Consider the following 25,035-nt stretch of genomic DNA (forward strand, 5'->3'; position numbering starts at 1 on the left):
TTTTGTTTCATGTTCCGTTATTTATTAAATGCACTCCCTGTATTTGCTTCCTGACTCCTAGCGTACACAACAGAATAACGCCTCAACAAAGGGAAGCAACAGGGATTTATTTTATGTTTTTTACTGGTGATGTCGGGTCCAAGTGCTGCTGCCGAAGCAACTGGGGATGCCTCAGCTGGCTCCCCACGCCTCAGACGGCCTCGTCAGGTTCCAGCTCCTCAGCAGAAGCGACCGTTCCATTCCTGGTCCTCGAGACCAACCCTCTAGTCGGCGTTTTGCTGGAGCCGCGTGTTAGGAAGTGGGTGCTGTCACATTTACTCCCGCTCCTCTCTGGCTCTTGCTATCGCCAGTTTACTCATCATTACGCACACCTGCGCTTCATGAGACTCACCTGGTCTCCCATCACCTTCCTGATTACCCCCCAATATCTTTCCCCAGGCGTCATTGATTCTGTTCCTGTGTTTTATCTGTACACTACTCATGTTTCTTGTTTTGCTTCATGTTAAGTTATTCATTAAATTCACTCCCTGTACTTGCTTCCTAACTCCTAGCGTACACATTACAGCAGCCCAATTCGGATATTTTTTCCACAAATTGTTTTTTGAACCAAGCACTTCAGATCTTTTTACAACTAGTCCATTTCTAATTTTTGGCAAAATTATTGATTAAAAAAAAACGCATTTGCAACCATAATGGACTAAACCATAAAAATTCCATGACACAACACCCAGTGAGCATGCGTGACAATGTGGCCCAGGGATGGGCATCTTTGATGCGGAAGGGGGACACAAAAAAGGTGAACTCAACTGGGTGGGGTTTTAGTGGATCCTGGGTCTGCGTACCCACACATGCAGTCAGAGCTGGCCCTACGATCCAAGATGGCGTAGCAGTAAGTCGTCCTGTCTCGTCGTGTCCCTGTATATATCGTCTATCTTTTGTTTTTTACATATTTTTCTTCAAAAACATTTTGCTAAACCTAAGCTTCCAAATACTCTCCTGCAACCCGCCTCACCCAATGTAGCTATTTTTCCTAAAGTATTTATATTTACTTCGGAAGCGGAACCCCTCAACTGAAGCTAGCCGGCTAACCACCAGCTATGCTAGCGGTCTTCAGCTAACCGGTCTTCAGCTAAGCTAACCTTTAGCTCGGAAAGCTCTCGCCAGCTCGAACAACGCGACTCTAACCAGAGCATAACGGACCTATTTATTTTTCATCCCCGGATTCATCCCTGGATTCCCACCGCAAACGGAACATTTCAGCTGGATCTTCACAACTAGCTATCTAGCTAAACCGCAACCCCGGATGATTACTCCTGGCTAGCGCTTCCACCCACTTAGCGTGAAGCTAGCCCAGCCAGCGCACCTGTACCACCACCGTAGCATACTCCTGGGCTACAATACCCGGGCCCACGACCGGTCTATCGATGTCACTGCATGAAGAGGAATAAACAGACTCACCCCATCGCGACGTCCCCTAAAGGCCAACTCTCTAGCCCTCGCTATCTCCCTGCTTGCTAAACTCTGCCTGCTAACTGCTAGCTTGTCTAGCCCCGGTCCGCTAACTGCTACCTTGTTTAGCCCGGGCCTACGAACTGTTAGCTTGTTAGCACAGGCCTGCTAACTGCTAGCTTGTCTAGCCCGGGCCTACGAACTGTTAGCTTGTTAGCACAGGCCTGCTAACCGTCTAAATCGCCGCGTCCCAAACACTCACTGGACCCATATTTACTTTCTATCTCTTCTTGATTTTTAATCTGTTTATACCTTTCCGGAAACCTGCCTCACCCAATGTGATACGGAATCGCTATTATTTTTAATTTTTAGAACACACTCAAGAACCTCCAGAAGCTAACCAGCTAACTAGCTACAAGCTATTTAGTCATTGTTAACTTTTTTTTCAACCTGGATAACACTCGCCAGTCCAGCTTCCCTGCCCCATCCACCGCTGCCCCCTGGACACTGATCTCTTGGCTACATAGCTGATGCACTCTGGACTGTCCATTAATCACGGTACTCCATTCTGCTTGTTTATGTTTTATCTGTCGGCCCCGTTGCCTAGTCAACGCCATTTTACCTGCTGTTGTTGTGCTAGCTGATTAGCTGTTGTCTCACCTACTGTTTAAGCTAGCTTTCCCAATTCAACACCTGTGATTACTGTATGCCTCGCTGTATGTCTCTCTCAAATGTCAATATGCCTTGTATACTGTTGCTCAGGTTAGTTATCATTGTTCTAGTTCACAATGGAGCCCCTAGTTCTACTCTTCATACCCCTGACAACTCCTTTGTCCCACCTCCCACACATGCGGTGACCTCACCCATTACAACCAGCATGTCCAGAGACACAACCTCTCTCATCATCACCCAGTGCCTGGGCTTACCCCCGCTGTACCCGCACCCCACCATACCCCTGTCTGCGCACTATGCCCTGAATATATTCTACCATGCCCAGAAACCTGCTCCTCTTATTCTCTGTCCCCAACGCTCTAGGCGACCAGTTTTGATAGCCTTTAGCCGCACCCTCATACTACTCCTTCTCTGTTCCGCGGGTGATGTGGAGGTAAACCCAGGCCCTGCATGTCCCCAGGCACCCTCATTTGTTGACTTCTGTGATCGAAAAAGCCTTGGTTTCATGCATGTCAACATCAGAAGCCTCCTCCCTAAGTTTGTTTTACTCACTGCTCTAGCACACTCTGCTAACCCTGATGTCCTTGCTGTGTCTGAATCCTGGCTCAGGAAGGCCACCAAAAATTCAGAGATTTCCATACACAACTATAACATCTTCCGTCAAGATAGAACTGCTAAAGGGGGAGGAGTTGCAGTCTACTGCAGAGAGAGCCTGCAAAGTAATGTCATACTTTCCAGGTCCATACCCAAACAGTTCGAACTACTAATTTTGAAAATTACTCTCTCCAGAAATAAGTCTCTCACTGTTGCCGCCTGCTACCAACCCCCCTCAGCTCCCAGCTGTGCCCTGGACACCATTTTGTGAATTGATCGCCCCCCATCTAGCCTCAGTTTGTTCTGTTAGGTGACCTAAACTGGGATATGCTTAACACCCCGCCAGTCCTACAATCTAAGCTAGATGCCCTCAATCTCACACAAATCATCAAGGAACCCACCAGGTACAACCCTAACTCTGTAAACAAGGGCACCCTCATAGACGTCATCCTGACCAACTGGCCCTCCAAATACACCTCCGCTGTCTTCAACCAGGATCTCAGCGATCACTGCCTCATTGCCTGTATCCGCTACGGAGCCGCAGTCAAACGACCACCCCTCATCACTGTCAAACGCTCCCTAAAACACTTCTGTGAGCAGGCCTTTCTAATCGACCTGGCCCGGGTATCCTGGAAGGACATTGACCTCATCCCGTCAGTTGAGGATGCCTGGTCATTCTTTAAAAGTAACTTCCTTACCATTTTAGATAAGCATGCTCCGTTCAAAAAATGCAGAACTAAGAACAGATACAGTCCTTGGTTCACCCCAGACCTGACTGCCCTCGACCAGCACAAAAACATCCTGTGGCGGACTGCAATAGCATCGAATAGTCCCCGGGATATGCAACTGTTCAGGGAAGTCCGGAACCAATACACGCAGTCAGTCAGGAAAGCTAAGGCCAGCTTCTTCAGGCAGAAGTTTGCATCCTGTAGCTCCAACTCCAAAAAGTTCTGGGACACTGTGAAGTCCATGGAGAACAAGAGCACCTCCTCCCAGCTGCCCACTGCACTGAGGCTAGGTAACACGGTCACCACCGATAAATCCATGATTATCGAAAACTTCAATAAGCATTTCTCAACGGCTGGCCATGCCTTCCGCCTGGCTACTCCAACCTCGGCCAACAGCTCTGCCCCCGGCAGCTCCTCGCCCAAGCCTCTCCAGGTTCTCCTTTACCCAAATCCAGATAGCAGATGTTCTGAAAGAGCTGCAAAACCTGGACCCGTACAAATCAGCTGGGCTTGACAATCTGGACCCCCTATTTCTGAAACTTTCCGCCGCCATTGTCGCAACCCCTATTACCAGCCTGTTCAACCTCTCTCTCATATCGTCTGAGATCCCCAAGGATTGGAAAGCTGCCGCAGTCATCCCCCTCTTCAAAGGGGGAGACACCCTGGACCCAAACTGTTACAGACCTATATCCATCCTGCCCTGCCTATCTAAGGTCTTCGAAAGCCAAGTCAACAAACGGGTCACTGACCATCTCGAATCCCACCGTACCTTCTCCGCTGTGCAATCTGGTTTCCGAGCCGGTCACGGGTGCACCTCAGCCACACTCAAGGTACTAAACGATATCATAACCGCCATCGATAAAAGACAGTACTGTGCAGCCGTCTTCATTGACCTTGCCAAGGCTTTCGACTCTGTCAATCACCATATTCTTATCGGCAGACTCAGTAGCCTCGGTTTTTTCGGATGACTGCCTTGCCTGGTTCACCAATTACTTTGCAGACAGAGTTCAGTGTGTCAAATCGGAGGGCATGCTGTCCGGTCCTCTGGCAGTCTCTATGGGGGTGCCACAGGGTTCAATTCTCGGGCAGACTCTTTTCTCTGTATATATCAATGACGTTGCTCTTGCTGCGGGCGATTCCCTGATCCACCTCTACGCAGACGACACCATTCTATATACTTTCGGCCCGTCATTGGACACTGTGCTATCTAACCTCCAAACAAGCTTCAATGCCATACAACACTCCTTCCGTGGCCTCCAACTGCTCTTAAACGCTAGTAAAACCAAATGCATGCTTTTCAACCGATCGCTGCCTGCACCCGCATGCCCGACTAGCATCACCACCCTGGATGGTTCCGACCTTGAATATGTGGACATCTATAAGTACCTAGGTGTCTGGCTAGACTGCAAACTCTCCTTCCAGACTCATATCAAACATCTCCAATCGAAAATGAAATCTAGAATCGGCTTTCTATTTCGCAAAACAAAGCCTCCTTCACTCACGCCGCCAAACTTACCCTCTTAAAACTGACTATCCTACCGATCCTTGACTTCGGCAATGTCATCTACAAAATAGCTTCCAACACTCTACTCAGCAAATTGGATTCAGTCTATCACAGTGCCATCCGTTTTGTTACCAAAGTGCCTTATACCACCCACCACTGCGACCTGTATGCTCTAGCCGGCTGGCCCTCGCTACATATTCGTCGCCAGACCCACTGGCTCCGGGTCATATTTAAGTCTATGCTAGGTAAAGCTCCACCTTATCTCAGCTCACTGGTCACGACAACAACACCCACCCATAGCACTCCAGCAGGTATATCTCACTGGTCATCCCCAAAGCCAACACCTGCTTTGGCCACCTTTCCTTCCAGTTCTCTACTACCAGTGACTGGAACCAATTGCAAAAATCGCTGAAGCTGGAGACTTACATTTCCCTCACTAACTTTAAACATCAGCTATCTGAGCAGCTAACTGATCGCTGCAGCTGTACATAGTCCATCTGTGAAAAGCCCACCCAATCTACCTACCTCATCCCCATATTGTTTTTATTTACTTTGCTGCTCTTTTGCACACCAGTATCACTACTTACACACAATCATCCACTCCAGTGTTAATCTGCTAAATTGTAATTTCTTTGCTACTATGGCCTATTTATTGCCATACCTCCTCATGCCATTTGCACACACTGTATATAGACTTTCTTTTTTTTCTCTATTTTGTTATTGACTGTACGCTTGTTTATTTCATGTGTAACTCTGTTGTTTCTGTCGCACTGCTTTGCTTTATCTTGGCCAGGTCGCAGTTGTAAATGAGAACTTGTTCTCAACTAGCCTACCTGTTTAAATAAAGGTCAGCTTCCCGCGCCTCGGGCGGCCTCAGCTAAGGATTCACTTGCATGCTTGTCACATGCTGGAACCTTAAAAAAGCCGCACTGGATAGAATTGTCTCAGTTGCTAGAACATGAGAATTACGAAGCTCTTCCACAACCGACCTATCATTCAGGGCAAATGAGTGATAGGAATATTAAGTGATCTGCTATGACAAGAGATTGCCCTGTTTATGAAAGTAACTCATTTTGCTTGGCATAGAAAATGTGCTCACTCGTCAGGACACTGTTGTTCAGAGGAGCTAGCCAACAACACAGCTAACAGAATCACTTCAAACAGTATTTGCACTGGTGACAGACAATGCTAAGAACATGCATGCATTGAATCTGCTCCTCAAGGACATCATGGCACTGAAAACAATGGATACACTCTACAAGAGAGCCAAGGAAATGGTAAGGTGTGTGAAGGGTCATCAAGTTATATCAGCAATCTACTTCACCAAGCAAAGTGAGAAGAATAAGAGCACTACATTGAAGCTGCCCACCAACACCCATTGGGGTGGTGTTGTCATCATGTTTGTCTCACCAAGAAATGGCCATATCACAGTCTGCCGATATGGACAGCCCCATCAACAGGATCCTCCTGGATGATGTATTTTGGGAGAGTGGTAAGCAGCCTGAAACTCCTGAAACCTATAGCAGTAGCCATTGCACAGATTGAGGGAGACAATGCCATCCTGTCTGATGTTCAGACTCCGCTTGCAGATGTAAGAAGAAATCCAAACTGCCCTGCCTACTTTACTGTTGCTCCAAGCAGAGGAAACTTCAGTTCTGAAATGCATCAAAAAGCGTGAAGACTTCTGCCTGAAGTCCATACATGCCACAGCGTACATGTTGGACCCCAAGTATGCTGACAAGAGCATCCTGTCTGGTGCAGAGATCAACAAGGCCTATGGTGTCATCACTACCGTGTCTCACCACCTTGGCCTGGATGAGGGCAAGGTTCTTGGCAGTCTGGCGAAGTACACTTCCAAGCAAGGGCTTTGGGATGGAGAAGCAATATGGCAGTCGTGCCAGCATGTCTCATCAGCCACCTGGTGGAAGGGACTTTGTAGATCTGAGGCTCTTTCTCCATTGCCTCCATCTTCCAAATCCCACCAATATCAGCCACCTCAGAGCGCAACTGGTCCTTGTTTGGGAACACATACACAACAGGCTGACAAATACAAGGGTTGAAAAATTGGTGGCCATCCAGGCAAATTTGATGCTTTTTGAGGACGACAATGAGCCGTCCTCAACAAGGTTGGAAAGTGACAGTGAAGATGAGGCCTCAGTCTGATGTTCAAGAGGTGGACATTGAGGTCCAGGGAGAAGACATGGAAGCTTGAGAGGAAGACAAGCAAAGCTTTAGGTTCTAGACTATAATTTTACAGATGTATGTTGAAAACGTTTCTGGGAGATACGATGGATCATTTGGGATCATTCAATATTCCCTACAGGTATAGATACAGGTTACTAGCCTAGGGGCTAGACAGTGGTGGAAAAAGTAAGGATACCTTAATAGAAAATGACTCAAGTAAAAGTGAGTCACCAAGTAAAATACTACTTGAGTAAAAGTCTAAAAGTATTTGGTTTTACATTTATTTAGTATCAAAAGTAAATGTAATCGCTAAAATATACTTAAGTCTAAAAAGTAGCCCTACAAGTAAAAGTATGAATCATTTCTTATTCCTTACATTAAGCCAACCAGACGGCACAATTCTTGTTTTTTATTTTTGGATAGCCAACACTCTGACATCATTTACAAATAAAGCATGTGTTTAGTGAGTCTGCCAGATCAGAGGCAGTACGGATGACCAGGGCCGTTTTGTTAATACCTGTGTGAATTGTACCATTTTCCTGTGCTGCTAAGCATTCAAAATGTATTCAGTACTTTTGGGAGTCAGGGATATGTATGGAAGTACATAAGAAGTACATTATTTTCTTTAGGGATGAAGTAAAGTAAAAGTTGTCAAAAAAGGAATAGTAAAGTACATATACCAAAAAACGACATAAGTAGTATCATAAAGTAGTTTTACTTAATTTACACCACTGGGGCTAGGTTTGCTTTACCTCATCCCCAGGCTATATTGCGCCCAGGAAGTATGGATAACTTTGCGTGATGGAGACCTGCCTTTCTCATTGCCTTTGGTAAAATTATGTTACCGAACACATGTAAACTGCTGGCGCACCTCCTGCGAAGCAGCCCACCATCGCTTTCGTTTACAATCCCGCCCCCCTCCCCCCCCCTCTCGCTAACTCTCTTAACCTCCCTCCTGCTCTCTCTCCCTCACACACACTGGCACAAAAAAAAAGTTATTCTCGCTCTCTTTCTCTCAGCCCTCCGAGAATTCCTTGTCCGAACCACAACCACGTAGGATTGCATAGTTAGAAAAAGAAAGGCTGCTTGCAAACCGGGCGACGAAGAGCAGGCTTCACCAGTTGCTCTGATGGTACTTTTCACTACAGGCTACCGTGAGATTTGTGCTTAGATTTTTCCAACAGGGCACATACGTCAATTCACATTGGTTCATATTAATTTGAAAGAATATACGTGGAAATAACGTTGACTCAACCAGTGTGTGACCAATGGGTTTGAATTATGTCAGTTTAGGATACTCATTACCTGTGATTATGAAGGCGACATAGATTTCCGACGGTCCTCCAATTTGTTGTGACTCTCCGTTTTCCAGAGAACATTGGGTTTTCGATTTTGGATTATTTTTTACCTGGGGCTCGCGTGTCGAGCCCGTAGTTGAGCGAAAGACAATGCCGTCCGCGGGCTGCGGGGCTAGTGAGTGAGCAGTGTGTCCGCGCACATCCAGTACGCTGCTGCCACTGCACTCAGATAGTTGTGGAATGTCGAGCACTGGAAATTTAAGAGGAATGAAAACGATGGATAATGAAACTATTTACGGGACATTTTATCTGGATACCTGGGAATAATCTGGACTGGAGATAAAGAGCAATACCTTGGACACATCTGCACAATATACATTTATGAATTAATGTATTTAGAGATATAGTAGCCTACCTATTTGTAAAGACTGCCAGTGCAATATTTTATATTTATATCGATGTTTCCATTATTTGGATGACAAATATGTTTGAGTTCAGCATTCAGCAATTTATCATTTTATTCACCTTACCTACATATTTGTCATCATGGCGCACGTATGCAACCTCATGCATTGGACCAGCCATAATCAGCACCCTCAGCAATATCTTGACAACATCTCGCTCATAGAAGATTTTGAGACGATTCAAGTGGTCTACACTCAGGTTAATCTACCGGGGAGATGGCGGCGGCGCTCGCCAGCTCCCTGATTCGTCAGAAACGTCAAGCAAGAGAGGGAAACAGCGAAAAGGTCGCCACTTCCAAACGGCGCACCAGTCCCAGCAAAGACCCCCGCTCCTTGTGCGAGAGGCATATATTTACGGTCTTCAGCAAAGTTCGGTTCTGCAGCGGCAAGAAAAGACCAGTCCGCAGGAAACCAGGTCAGTGACCACAGAGCAGCTCTGCGTTCAGTACATAAAAACGTAATAGAACGTTCAATTTAAAGGCCACTGTACTGAACGACCATGGAGAAACGGGGAGGGGTTGGGTTGTGGTATAATAATGCACTGCTTCCCTTTAAATACTTAACCCGTTGCTTCAAGCCACACCCCGCACACCCACTGAGCAGAGCAAACATATCTTAGTCTGTTCAAGAACATACAGTACAAGGACGTTTTGGGAAATGGTGTCTTTCAGTACATCGTTCTGCAGCTTAGCAAACGTTCAAGAAAACTGAAAGTAAAAAAATAATATACATTCAGATAATCACAGGGTATGCTGTGATTAGTCACGAATAATCGCAAATTCAGAATTTGATCAAATTAAGTTGTAATCTAAGAATTTCTTTTATATAAAAAGCATTACAATAATGTTGACGTTGATTATATCCAAAGTATTGATTAGAAAAATGGAAACCTCAATGTCAACTTGTTTTGACATTGCATTGTTGTTTTGAGCTGTATAGATAATGGATTTTCGTTGCTTTCATGAGATTAATCGCAATTTAAAAAAAATTGTGCACTAAAATTACAAAAAGCTAACTCCAGTTAACTGATTGAGCTCAGACAGACCTGATTCAAAATACATTTCTTTGTAGAAAAGTATCTGTTTACATTAATTCCAAAAGCAAACACATTCACATTTTCAAATACATAAATATTTAGTTTAGGCCGGTGTAGTAAATGTAACAAAAACCAATGGACAGCTAACAATAACAGATGCTAGCTAGGACGAAATGGAAGGATAGCTATCACCTTTCACTAAGCTAGCTAGCAGTTAGCAATTAACATGCAATGATTAGATACACATTTCATAGAAAGTAACCTTGTAAAATACATATAATTACCGTGGTTCATATGTACACATTTAAATACACTCAATATGAGCTCTTGTTTGTAAAAAAAACCAAATGGAACTATTTAAGAGCCAAAACATTTAATGGAAATAAACTATATTTCAGAAACGCCATCTTGTTCTCATTGACTTGCATACAAACATAACTAGCTTGCTAGCGACTTAGCTTGGCTACACTCATGTAAATGTGAAAACCTCACTTGGTCAAAACAATTCAATTATACATGAAAATTACCAGAACTCAACACCGTTTAGTTAAACATGATATCTCTATATATTTTTTAACATAACCATGGGTAGAAACCAACAAACAGGATAAAAATAAGGAGACACAGAGAGCTAGCTTCTCTGTTCTTTTCACTGGGCTTCATCCAACAATCACGGACCAATGTACGAAGAAATTAGGTGGTGCCTGCAGCAATAACACTCCGAATACATCTCCCTTGTGGTAGTGTTAAGTATACATGTATATCAATGCAACACTATGGAGGACTACAATAATAATGGAGTGGATGAGCTTAGAAGTAAGAAATTATTATGTTGTATGATCAGCTAGGCTAAGTAACCTTTTTACAGAATATGCAATTCCACATTCCACATGTTAACACCACCTTTTCACATGTGAGGAGAGGAAACACTATTTCACCCACACATGTGAACTTACAATTGTGAAGTTTTCTTACATCTGAAACTGCAAATGTGAACTTATTATTCTAAGCTCATCATGTGAAAAAAGACAAAAAAATATAATAAATTGTTGTTGTGCGGGTTCCTCCATTACATGAAGTGAAGGAAGGCACACTAACGACCTAGACCAGAGCTATCAGTGTCCATGTTAAGGTGAACTATTGTTGGTGAAGAATGCTTTATTGATCCACCAATGGGCCAATTCTCACAGTTCGGCTACAAGCAAGTTAGACAGAGGTTTAAGAGTATCATATCTATCACCGATAGATGAGAGGATGCAGACCACACACTTCTGCATCCTATTTAACGTATCCCCCCACCTTTCAGTGTTTCTTTCATCCACTGGGTCTGCCTCATCATCAGCGTTTAACTGGCACACCGACTTGCTCTAAATAGTGCTGTATTTTAGTCTTCTGTCTCTTCCTGCATGATTTGGGCGTCAAGCGGCTGTAGTGCCAAGTTTATCTGTCCCACATTGGGTGCCCTGTTCATGATTTGGAGGTGGCTTCTTAGGCCGTTTGTTTTTTGGTTCGGTTTTGATCCACCAACTGAACCTTTTTTATCTATAAGACTGGGAGATGGTTTTTCACTGATTTAGTGTTATGTTGGTATCTGCATGCTCTGAATGGCCCTAAAGTACTGTCGTGATTAACCTCTTCCTTTTATTCTTTTTTACCTCTTTTTATTCTCTTTACCATTGAGTGATGGTCTGAGGAGGTGGCTCGAGAATCTGTCTGCCTCTGTCATGATGGGAGGCATTGTTTGCTTCTGTGTCATCACATGTATCACATGGCATTTAATTAATTATGTAGCCTATCACACGGTACTGCAATAATGGGTACTAACTAAGGCTTACACTATAAGACCAAGAGTTTTTCCAGATCACGTGACCAGACCAGGAAGTGCTCTGGGCCTTAGTTATAGTCTAGTTTTTGCTGGTCTCTCCCCAATCATTGACAATGGTATTAAGAGTATGAGGGCATGGCATTCAAGTGTTTTGGTGTCTTAGTAACCTGGGCCTTGTTCATTGCAATGGAAAACAAAAATGACTATTCTTATTGGAGACATTCAGGTAGTTCCTCCCTGTTTCAGTCCATTTTATTATGTTTGGTGCTTAATGAACATGACCCAAGCAGCTAGCTAACCCTTATCCCTGTTGTGCTGTGTTGCAGAGCCGCAGCTGAAGGGCATTGTGACGCGACTGTTCAGCGAGCAGGGCTTCTACCTGCAGATGAAGCCGGACGGCACCATAAATGGGACCAAGGACGAGAACAGCGACTACAGTGAGTTTATATGACACACATTACAATTCCCAACATGCACATCTCCTATCATACAATCTTAAAGTACAATACATTTTGTCCTGGTGAGGTCACGTGAGTACGAAAAAATGTCTAGCCGTTACGATAACAAATGCCATTTCATCATGATAGTGTACATGGATATTAACAAACCACAATTTAGAATTCCACAGAGATCACCTGTGCAAGCCTCACCACTCCACGCACACCTGTCTGCATTACCTTCACACACCTGTCGAACAGGGTTACGTTTGTGTCATCTTCACAAACAATTCTGTGTGTGACCAGCTACATCTGTGCAGACACACTGAAAAGAGTGGAGTTGAGTAGAGAGGAGTGATGGATGGCCCGCACTCTGTCGCTGTATTTCTAAGCTAGGCGGGCCGCTTCACCCCAACTATAATTGTCATTGCTCTCCACTCTGTTTTCTCAAACAATCTATTAACTGTTGGGCCAGGATCATTCCCCTCCATCCGTTTGGCAGGAAGGGGATCTGTCCCCTCCCTGACTTACATGCAGTATCAGCCTGGAGGTACACAAGTTACGTGCATGTACACCGTGACTTGTGTACGTTGTGCGCGCACACACACACGCGCACAAACAGACAGACACTAAAGTGACAGATAAAGTTGATGTCCAGAGCAAAGGGTTGGCCCTGTAAGTTACTTTTATCCAAAGTGATTTAGAGTCATACAGTAAGTGCATACATTTTTGTATGGTGGGTGGTCCAAGCTATCGAATCCACAATCCTGGCATTGCAAGCGCTGGGCTCTACCAACTGAGCCACAGAGGACTACACATCCAACCTGTCTCAATAGATATGAAGAGTATTAAGTAAGTAGTTAACCTGTGTGCTTGGTTGACTCACACACAACAACTTTTTACCCTATCTATGTCAGAGTGTGTGTTAGTGCTGCAGCACATACTGTATTGCAGGGGCGATATTACCTACTGTACCTGGCAGTTGTGAAACTGTAGAGAAGAGTGGGTGACGGCAGCCATAGTTCCCACAGTAACTCTGCTGAACAAAAAACTATTCAGCAAAGAAAAGTCAAACTTCCTCCCCTTTCTCCTCTGCTGTACCAGGGGGAGAGAAGAAGAAGAAGAAGGCCTCTCATTGTATCAGAAGGAAAAGATCACAGCATATGAGTCTCCAGAGCTTTAGTGGAAGGAGAATAGAAGAAGAAACAGCTGGCAATATGTTGGGCTTATTTCTTTCACATCTCCTACTCATTTTGAAGAGATAGATGGAATAGAGAAGTCAGAAGGAAGTGATGTAAACTCAATGAGCTCTATGAGATGAAGAGAGGAGAGAGGAAGAAAGGAGAGGAGGAAAGAGAAGAGGAAAGCTGATAAGAGGAGGGGAAGAGAGGAAAAGATGGGGGCAAGAGAATAGAGGATGTAAAAAGGGCTGATAAGAGGAGGAGGATAGAAGAGAAGAGAGGAAAGGAGAGGTTGTAGCTGGTCCAAAAAGTATCTTGTTTCCTGGCCCAAAATGACAGGCAGCCGCCTGCCCAGTTGTGCTTTTTCAGAGTGGATGTATGGTGGGTGTACAGTACAATATGTGTTTTCGTGTAGAGAGAGAGGATTAATGCCTGGTGAGCTGTGTAGCCAGAGGGCTCCTTCTTCACACAGGAGCTCAGTTGCACCCACTCACGATGCTGGACTATTTTTGCATCCCCTCCTTACCCCGTTGGATTTGTGTCCTCGCGGATTATATCACCTATCCCTCTCCGTTTAAAAACAACAACTTTTATCTGCCTAGCCCACATCAGTGCATCCGATAGGCTTAGCGTTGTTACGTGATCCATGAATGATCGTCCCAGCTCTGCTTTGTGAGGATTGGCATTGTGGAGTTCCATAAAAAATCCTTACAAGCATTTCGCTACACTCGCATTAACATCTGCTAACCATGTGTATGTGACAAATAAAATTTGATTTGAATGTTGGCGTTAACATGAGGTTTATGGGCTGCCGAAATTAAAGTGCTTTATTTTCTGGGCTTTGGCTCAGAATCCAGGAAGCAGTGGTGAGAAATGCTGCCAAGTCTTAGGAGGGTTTTAAGGATATGATGTTAAAGGGACAATATGGGATTGGTACATACATTTTTGGACCTATAATAAATTATTTGATACATAGCCATTGATTCTTAAAGAATATAATTGATAAATGCTTCATGAGCGTAGTTCAACTGTCACCTTAAATATAAGATTTCTTAAATCCATTGTTTGTAAACAATGTAATTGTGAACAAACACTGTATAGCCTAAAAACATTTTTAGGACATGTACTCGATCCATAGTGCAGTGCTGTGGACAGCTGACAATTTCGTTTTTTTAAAGGTCATTTCCAATTGAGCTGACATGTACAGCTTTTCCCGTGACTGCAGTCACCATGATAGTGAGAACATTGCCTTTTACATTTTTCCAAATCCCTTCAAGTTATGAGCATCTTAGGATAAATGAGGTAGGAGCTGAGGGTGATGCAAGGAGAACAGTTAATGCAGGGATCACTGTCCTGTGTGGCTAAGTTGGTAGAGCATAGTACTTGCAACGTCAGGATCCTGTGCTCGATTTCTGCTGGGGCCACCCATACAAAAATGTATGCATTTTTATTTATTTTATTTCACCTTCATTTAACCAGTAAGGCTAGTTGAGATCAAGTTCTCATTCACAACTGCGACCTGGCCAGGATAAAGCAAAGCAGTGCGACACAAACAACAACACAGAGTTACACATGGAATAAACAAACATACAGTCAATAATACAGTAGAAAAAGTCTATATATAGTGTGTCCAAATGAGGTAGGATAAGGGGGTAAGGCAATAAATAGACCATAGTGGCGAAATAATTACAATATTGCAATTAAACACTGGAGTGGTAGATGTGCAGAAGATGAATGTGCAAGTAGAGATACTGGGGTGCAAAGGAGCAAAATAATTAAATAAATAACAGTATGGGGATGAGGTAGTTGGATGGGCTATGCACAGGTGAAGTGATCTGTGAGCTGCTCTGACAGCTGGTGCTTGAAGTTAGTGAGGGAGATATGTCTCCAGCTTCAGTGATTTTTGCAGTTCGTTCCAGTCATTGGCAGCAGAGAACTGGAAGGAAAGGTGGCCAAAGTAGGAATTGGCTTTGGGGGTGACCAGTGACATATACAGTGGGGCAAAAAAGTATTTAGTCAGCCACCAATTGTGCAAGTTCTCCCACTTGAAAAGATGAGAGGCCTGTAATTTCCATCATAGGTACACCTCAACTATGACAGACAAAATGAGAAAAAAAAATCCAGAAAATCACATTGTAGGATTTTTTATGAATTTATTTGCAAATTATGGTGGAAAATAAGTATTTGGTCAATAACAAAAGTTTATCTCAATACTTTGTTATATACCCTTTGTTGGTAATGACAGAGGTCAAACGTTTTCTGTAAGTCTTCACAAGGTTTTCACACACTGTTGCTGGTATTTTGGCCCATTCCTCCATGCAGATCTCCTCTAGAGCAGTGATGTTTTGGGGCTGTTGCTGGGCAACACGGACTTTCAACTCCCTCCAAAGATTGTCTATGGGGTTGAGATCTGGAGACTGGCTAGGCCACTCCAGGACCTTGATATGCTTCTTATGAAGCCACTGTCTTACGAAGCCACTGTCATTGTCATGCTAAAAGACCCAGCCATGTTTCATCTTCAATGCCCTTGCTGATGGAAGGAGGTTTTCACTCAAAATCTCATGATACATGGCCTCATTCATTCTTTCCTTTACACGGATTAGTCGTCCTGCTCCCTTTGCAGAAAAACAGCCCCAAAGCATGTTTCCACCCCCATGCTTCACAGTAGGTATGGTGTTCTTTGGATTGCAACTCAGCATTCTTTGTCCTCCAAACACGACGAGTTGAGTTTTTACCAAAAAGTTATATTTTGGTTTCATCTGACCATATGACATTCTCCCTATCTTCTTCTGGATCATCCAAATGCTCTCTAGCAAACTTAAGACGGGCCTGGACATGTACTGGCTTAAGCAGAGGGACACGTCTGGCACTGCAGGATTTGAGTCCCTGGCGGCATAGTGTGTTACTGATGGTAGGCTTTGTTACTTTGGTCCCAGCTCTCTGCAGGTCATTCACTAGGTCCCCCCGTGTGGTTCTGGGATTTTTGCTCACCGTTCTTGTGATCATTTTGACCCCACGGGGTGAGATCTTGCGTGGAGCCCCAGATGGAGGGAGATTATCAGTGGTCTTGTATGTCTTCCATTTCCTAATAATTGCTCCCACAGTTGATTTCTTCAAACCAAGCTGCTTACCTATTGCAGATTCAGTCTTCCCAGCCTGGTGCAGGTCTACAATTTTGTTTCTGGTGTCCTTTGACAGCTCTTTGGTCTTGGCCATAGTGGAGATTGGAGTGTGACTGTTTGAGGTTGTGGACAGGTGTCTTTTATACTGATAACAAGTTCAAAAAGGTGCCATTAATACAGGTAATGAGTGGAAGACAGAGGAGCCTCTTGAAGAAGAAGTTACAGGTCTGTGAGAGCCAGAAATCTTGCTTGTTTGTAGGTGACCAAATACTTATTTTCCACCATAATTTGTAAATAAATTCATTAAAAATCCTACAATGTGATTTTCTGGATTTTTTTTTCTCTCATTTTGTCTGTCATAGTTGAAGTGTACCTATGATGAAAATTACAGGCCTCATCTTTTTAAGTGGGAGAACTTGCACAATTGGTGGCTGACTAAATACATATTTGCCCCACTGTGTGTATATATTTTTAAAAGCATTAATGATTTGCGTAAATGTAATGTACTATTATATTACTCATGTTAAAAATATGAAATGATATTACATTTGGTGAAGAGCACATTATGACTTGTTTTTAACTCAACTCAAAGTTTAGGACTTGAGACTTGACTCGGACTTGACTTGGGTCTTGAGTGCTAAGACTTGAGACTTACTTGTGACTTGTAAAACAATGACTTGGTCCCACCTCTGCCTACTACCATACCCTGTTCAAAGGGACTTAAATCTTGTGTCTTGTCCATTCACCCGTTGAGTGGCACACATACACAATCCATGTCTCAAGGCTTAAAAGAGGTTAAAAAAAATAGTCTCCTCCCTTTCATCTACAATGATTCAAGTGGATTTAACAAATGACATCAATAAGGGATCATATATTTCAGCTGAAGTCATCCTGGTCAGTCTGTCATGCAAAAAGCAGGTGTTCCTAATGTTTTGTACACTCAATATATTTTGGAAGCAGGTGCTTCCACACTGGTGTGGTTCCTGAGTTAATCAACATCCCATCATGCTTAGGCTCATGTATAAAAATGTTGGGCAGACCATTATTTTGTCTTAAATGGTTATATCCCCATAGGATGACTCTGCCCCAATCCACAGCGCACGAGTGGTCACTGAATGTTTTGATGAGAATGAAAACGATGTAAGCCATATGCAATGACTGACTCAGTCACCAGTTCTCAACCCAATTGAACACTTGTGGGAGATTCTGGAACTGCCAAATGATTGAATTTCTCGTTGAAGAATGGTGTCTTCAGACACTTGTAGAATCCATGCCAAGGTTCATTGAAGGTGTTCTGGCTTGTGGTGGCCCTACTATTAAGACACTTTATGTTGGTGTTTCCTTTATTTTGGCAGTTACATGTAGTTAGACAAGCTACTGTAACTTGATTGATAGCCTGAAATGGCTTGGTAGCTAGTTATGAGGTTGGGAGATTGAGAACCTATCTACCTGGCTAGCTAAAGCCATCTTCATAACATTGCTAGGTGGCTAGTATTACAGAGAAACAATAAAACGTTCTCATCTATTTATTCATCAAGAAGGAATCATTAAGCTACATAGCTTGATCAAATTAATTTACAAACATACCTCCTGCGAGTGCTGCCTATCACTGGCAGCTAAAACTCTTCCACTGACCTATGGGCATGATGCCTCTGAACAGAGTACACACACACTTACGCAGCCATTTCTAACATGTTTTCTCAGTCTCTTTATCCCACACGCATACACTCACACTTATTCCACTCCGTCAAGCATTTGTTTTGATCCACCCCCATAGTGCTCAGACATACACACACCATTTTTGGGCTCTTGCTTCGCTTCTCTCCTGGCTTCTGTTATGCATTACTTTTTTTCTGCCTCCAAAGACAATTTCAAATTAAATCAAATTGTATTAGTCACATGGTCCAAATACAACAGGTGTAGACCTTACAGTGAAATACTGACTTACTAGCCCCTAACCAACAGTGCAGTTTCAAATAATACAGATAAGAATAAGAGATAATAGTAACAAGTAAGTAACAAGTGCCGGTTAAATGTGCGGGGGCACCGGTTAGTTGAGGTAGTATGTACATGTAGGTAGAGTTAATTAAAGTGACTATGCATAGATGACAACAGAGAGTGGCAGTGGTGGGGTTTGACTAGATGTTCAGGAGTCTTATGGCTTGTGGTTAGAAGCTGTTTAGAAGCCTCTTGGACCTAGACTTGGCGGTCCGGTACCGCTTGCCATGCGATAGCGGAGAGAACAGTCTATGACTTGGGTGGCTGGAGTCTTTGACAATTTTAGAGCCTTCCTCTGACACCGCCTGGTATTCCTGGATGGCAGGAAACTTGGCCCCAGTGATGTACTGGGCCGTTCGCACTACCCTCTGTAGTGCCTTGCGTTCGGAGGCCGAGCAATTACCATACCAGGCAGTGATGCAACCAGTCGGGATGCTCCCAATGGTGTAGCTATAGAACCTTTTTGAGGATCTGAGGACCCATGCCAAATCTTTTCAGTCTCCTGAGGGGGAATAGGTTTTTTTCGTGCCCACTTCTCGACTGTCATGGTGTGCTTGGACCATGTTATTTTGTTGGTGATGTGGACACCAAAGAACTTGAAGCTCTCAACCTGCTCCACTGCAGCCCCGTTGATGAGAATGGGGGCGTGCTCGGGCCTCTTTTTCCTGTGGTCCACAATCATCTCCTTTGTCTTGATCACATTGAGGGAGAGGTTGTTTTCCTGGCACCACACGGCCAGGTCTCTGACCTCCTGCCTATAGGCTGTCTCGTTGTTGTCGGTGATCAGGCCTACTACTGTGTCATTGGCAAATTTAATAATGGTGTTGGAGTCGTGCCTGGCCGTGCAGTCATGAGTGAACAGGGAGTACAGGAGGGGGCTGAGCACGCACACCCCTGAGGGGCCCCTGTGTTGAGAATTAGCGTGGCCGATGCGTTGTTACCTACCCTTGGTTGTGAGCCGACCAAGGAGCCTGTCAATTTTCACTGAGTGAAATTGAATGGCACATTCCCTCCTACACCTGAGGTTTTTATCTGATTCGCTTATAGTCTTTTCCCTTATTCATCCAAAGATCCACCATAGATCACTTTTCTTCCACGTCCTACCTTATTCACTACAATGACCCCCAGATAACACTGAACCTGGTTTCCATTCAGTCAACACCCTTCCGAAATTCAAAAGTCACACAGTGCTTTGATGTATGAGCACTAGGGTATTTAAATGGGTAGATGGTTAGGAATACACTGTGACCTTTATTAAAGGATCCATTCAAGTCAGTGTTCTTTCTCCTGATCCCTCTATCTCTCTCTCCCATTATATCTCCTCCCGTCTTCCTCTTTTCCTCCCGCTCTCTCTCTCTCTCCCTCTCGCTCTCGCTCTCGCTCTCCCCTCAGCTCTGTTTAACCTCATCCCGGTGGGGCTGCGGGTGGTAGCCATCCAGGGGGTGAAGGCCGGCCTCTACGCAGCCATGAATGGAGAGGGCTTCCTCTACACCTCAGTAAGTCCTGCCTCTTTTACTATACCTGACAGACTGAGTGTGTTTTTTTTGTTTGTGTGTGTGTGTGATTAATTATATTCTGGATATATTAAAACTTGTTCTACAGTTTAGAAAAACTTTATTAACAGGTATTTTTGTTGTACTGGATATTACTGACTTAGTACTGTGGACCAAATCAGTGTAGATTCACTGTAGGTCTGCATTTGAACACTGTTTTTTTGTGTTCCAAATGGCACCCTATTCCCTACATAGTGCAGTACTTTTGAGCATGGCCCATTGGCTCTGGTCAAAATTTGTGCACTACATAGAGAATAGGGTGCCATTTGGGATTCAGTCTCCTGTCTATTTTGGGTTATTTATGGATAATGGCTATTTAGTGTCTGCCTCAGTGAAGTCCTATCCTCTTTTTATCCCTGTTATCATCCTCCTTTCCATCCATACATTCTATCTGTTCCTTCCTCTTCCTCCTTTCCCTCCCTCCTCTTCTCATGTTCCCTTTTACTTCACTTATGTTACCTTTTCTTCCTTCAGTCTAGTGGTATATAATCCTTTCTTCAGGGCCGTTTTCATCAAGTGTCTCAGATTAAGTGTGCTGATCTATGATCAGTTTTGTTTTTAGATGTTAATGAATCAGATTATTATGGACAGGGATAATCCGATCCTAGATCAGCACTCCTATTCTGAAATGTTTGATAAATACGGGCCCATATTTTCCCAGTTTGTTTTTGGGTCGTTCTCTGGAGACCATGAGATATCGTACAGCACACACACACACACACACATAGCAACAGCTCTCTAAATTGCGATTTCATTAATGCCCTCTGACCATAATACACTCATTCCTGTCGTAGAAATCCTAATCAATAATGAGGAGAGACCAGGTCAATTGCTTTATTCAAAACATATTAATAACGTTTATTATTTATTGCAATAATGAAGCTTATCGACCCACCAGTAGGTGATCCGTTGAGAAGCCCAACGAGTGGAATTGAGCCACAGCATTTTATAGCAAAGTCCATCCTCCTGGATGTTCATGACAAACAGATGCATGGAATGGGTCACAAGTTTAAGATTTGTATGAAAGATACTAATAATTAACAGCAAACAGCATAAAAAATTCCTCTTTGGCGGACAGGTAATGGCAGACAGGTAATGGCGGACAGAACGAAGTTATGAATCCCCTGGTGGGGATTCAGGTGGGGTGCCCCCACCCAGGCAGTGGCAGTGCTGGAAACACTAGCTGCAGTAACCCATGGGGAGGGGGTCACACTCGGACATTCAGAGAGGGGGTATATTATTGTGACCCTGGTGGCACAAAATCAAAAGTCTGACTGCATGAAGATGCTTGGGAATATGGTCAATACGGGTGACCGTATTGTGGGTGTTTCAGGGAAAAGGTACATTTGACCTCCATCTAGGATGTGACAATGGTTAATAAAATCTCTCAATTTCTGCCCATTTTTTTTGCGCGGTCTTGCAGGCCTTCTCGTGCAGCTGCAACAGTAAGTGCATTTGTAAATCAGGACCTTTCTTGAGATGGGCTCTGGGATGGTGCAACTGTTGAGAATGTGAGTTTATGGTTGTGTGGGGGGAAAGAGTTGAGTGTGTGTGGGTTGAGTGTGTGTGGGTGTATGTGTGTATCCCACAACTGTTGCGAAGGAGTAAAATATGTTAGGGACAATAAAGGATGGTCCACAGCTATATATAATACAAATCGAGGTGAGGGTGATGGAAATGCATTTGGCAGTTGATATACTTCAATTCGGTAAATGGCACTGTGTGCTCTTTTCAAAGGATGGATCCCAGTCTGTTCAGGGCTATGGGATGCGGGGGGTCGGTGGTGGTCTGCCGGGAATTGGGATGACGGCCCAGCTCGGGATGAGGAGGGCTTTTAGTGGGTAGAATGGTGGGGACCAATTGGAGGTTTACTTAGTAGCAATGCAAATATCATGGCACAGCTATATAGTCACTCAATCATCATGTTACTTTTTAATGGTACGTTTACAAACATATATTTTGAGAAATAGAATTGAAAGTTGTCTCATTATGGTAAGTGGTGAAATAAGTATAGCCAGTTACAATTGTAATGGCCTAGCAGATAATAAGAAAAGACTATCAGTATTTACCTGGCTAAAAGAGAAGGAATATAATGTATATTGTTTACAGGAAACCCATTCAACAATTTTAGATGAAGTTTTGTGGAAAAAGTCCTGGGGGGGCGAAATATATTTCTCCCATGGGCAAAGAAATTCAAAAGGGGTGATGGTTTTAATTAAGTCATTTTGATCCAAATGTGCAAATTGTCCAAACAAATTATCAAGGTAGATGGATTATTTTAAATATGTTATTGGACAATAAACAGATATGGCTTATTAACCTATACGGTCCGAATAATGATGATCCAAGCTTCTTTGAAAATATTTATAAGAATTTATCAACTCTACAAGCAACACTAGACTCTATTATTATGGTGGGAGATTTTAATATGGTCTTAAATACCTCTATGGACTGGAAAGGAAATCACACTACAAACTATCACCCTCAGGCACTTAAGGAAATCATGAATGTCATAGATATATTGGAATTAGTAGATATATGGAGACTTAAATACCCTGACCTAGTGAGATATACATGGCGGAGGCTTAATCAAGCTAGTCGTCTTGACTACTTTCTTATACCATTCTCTCTGGCAACAAAAGTAAAAAATGTGTTGATAGGGGACAGAATGCGGTCGGATCATCACATAATTGGCATATATATTACTCTTCAAAATCAAATCAAATCAAATTTTATTTGTCACATACACATGGTTAGCCAATGTTAATGCGAGTGTAGCGAAATGCTTGTGCTTCTAGTTCCGACAATGCAGTAATAACCAACAAGTAATCTAACTAACAATTCCAAAACTTCTGTCTTATACACAGTGGAAGGGGATAAAGAATATGTACATAAGGATATATGAATGAGTGATGGTACAGAGCAGCATAGGCAAGATACAGTAGCTGATATCGAGTACAGTATATACATATGAGATGAGTATGTAAACAAAGTGGCATAGTTAAAGTGGCTAGTGATACATGTATTACATAAGGATGCAGTCGATGATATAGAGTACAGTATATACGTATGCATATGAGATGAATAATGTAGGGTATGTAAACATTATATAAGGTAGCATTGTTTAAAGTGGCTAGTGATATATTTACATCATTTCTCATCAATTCCCATTATTAAAGTGGCTGGAGTTGAGTCAGTGTCAGTGTCAGTGTGTTGGCAGCAGCCACTCAATGTTAGTGGTGGCTGTTTAACAGTCTGATGGCCTTGAGATAGAAGCTGTTTTTCAGTCTCTCGGTCCCAGCTTTGATGCACCTGTACTGACCTCGCCTTCTGGATGATAGCGGGGTGAACAGGCAGTGGCTCGGGTGGTTGATGTCCTTTATGATCTTTATGGCCTTCCTGTAACATCGGGTGGTGTAGGTGTCCTGGAGGGCAGGTAGTTTGCCCCGGTGATGCGTTGTGCAGACCTCACTACCCTCTGGAGAGCCTTACGGTTGAGGGCGGAGCAGTTGCCGTACCAGGCGGTGATACAGCCCGCCAGGATGCTCTCGATTGTGCATCTGTAGAAGTTTGTGAGTGCTTTTGGTGACAAGCCGAATTTCTTCAGCCTCCTGAGGTTGAAGAGGCGCTGCTGCGCCTTCTTCACGATGCTGTCTGTGTGAGTGGACCAATTCAGTTTGTCTGTGATGTGTATGCCGAGGAACATAAAACTTGCTACCCTCTCCACTACTGTTCCATCGATGTGGATAGGGGGGTGTTCCCTCTGCTGTTTCCTGAAGTCCACAATCATCTCCTTAGTTTTGTTGACGTTGAGTGTGAGGTTATTTTCCTGACACCACACTCCGAGGGCCCTCACCTCCTCCCTGTAGGCCGTCTCGTCGTTGTTGGTAATCAAGCCTACCACTGTTGTGTCGTCCGCAAACTTGATGATTGAGTTGGAGGCGTGCGTGGCCACGCAGTCGTGGGTGAACAGGGAGTACAGGAGAGGGCTCAGAACGCACCCTTGTGGGGCCCCAGTGTTGAGGATCAGCGGGGAGGAGATGTTGTTGCCTACCCTCACCACCTGGGGGCGGCCCGTCAGGAAGTCCAGTACCCAGTTGCACAGGGCGGGGTCGAGACCCAGGGTCTCGAGCTTGATGATGAGCTTGGAGGGTACTATGGTCCTATTTGGGCGGTAAGCAAATTGGAGTGGGTCTAGGGTGTCAGGTAGGGTGGAGGTGATATGGTCCTTGACTAGTCTCTCAAAGCACTTCATGATGACGGATGTGAGTGCTACGGGGCGGTAGTCGTTTAGCTCAGTTACCTTAGCTTTCTTGGGAACAGGAACAATGGTGGCCCTCTTGAAGCATGTGGGAACAGCAGACTGGTATAGGGATTGATTGAATATGTCCGTAAACACACCGGCCAGCTGGTCTGCGCATGCTCTGAGGGCACGGCTGGGGATGCCGTCTGGGCCTGCAGCCTTGCGAGGGTTAACACGTTTAAATGTCTTACTCACCTCGGCTGCAGTGAAGGAGAGACCGCATGTTTTCATTGCAGGCCATGTCAGTGGCACTATATTGTCCTCAAAGCGGGCAAAAAAGTTATTTAGTCTGCCTGGGTGCAAGACATCCTTGTCCGTGACTGGGCTGGATTTCTTCTTGTAGTCCGTGATTGACTGTAGACCCTGCCACATGCCTCTTGTGTCTGAGCCTTTGAATTGAGATTCTACTTTGTCTCTGTACTGACGCTTAGCTTGTTTAATAGCCTTGCGGAGGGAATAGCTGCACTGTTTGTATTCAGTCATGTTACCAGACACCTTGCCCTGATTAAAAGCAGTGGTTCGCGCTTTCAGTTTCACACGAATGCTGCCATCAATCCACGGTTTCTGGTTAGTGAATGTTTTAATCGTTGCTATGGGAACGACATCTTCAACGCACGTTCTAATGAACTCGCACACCGAATCAGCGTATTCGTCAATATTGTTATCTGACGCAATACGAAACATCTC

At 44.0% G+C, this 25,035-nt stretch overlaps 1 protein-coding gene across 4 annotated transcripts in view; it reads left to right on the top strand.

Moving 5' to 3' along the window:
* LOC112241939 (fibroblast growth factor 12) overlaps positions 1-25,035 on the top strand; it is a 141,441-nt gene that overhangs the window by 92,496 nt on the left and 23,910 nt on the right. For 3 of the 4 annotated variants that reach the window (XM_042300004.1, XM_042300002.1, XM_042300003.1), the window contains 2 exons: positions 12,081-12,191; positions 19,885-19,988. In XM_042300004.1, the coding sequence (XP_042155938.1) occupies positions 12,081-12,191; positions 19,885-19,988 (215 nt within the window). Of the gene's footprint in view, positions 1-8,164; positions 9,309-12,080; positions 12,192-19,884; positions 19,989-25,035 lie in introns of those variants that run through there. The other variant, XM_042300001.1, reaches the window with a different exon arrangement.

Source organism: Oncorhynchus tshawytscha, linkage group LG17, assembly GCF_018296145.1.
Source record: "Oncorhynchus tshawytscha isolate Ot180627B linkage group LG17, Otsh_v2.0, whole genome shotgun sequence".
Taxonomy (NCBI): domain Eukaryota; kingdom Metazoa; phylum Chordata; class Actinopteri; order Salmoniformes; family Salmonidae; genus Oncorhynchus; species Oncorhynchus tshawytscha.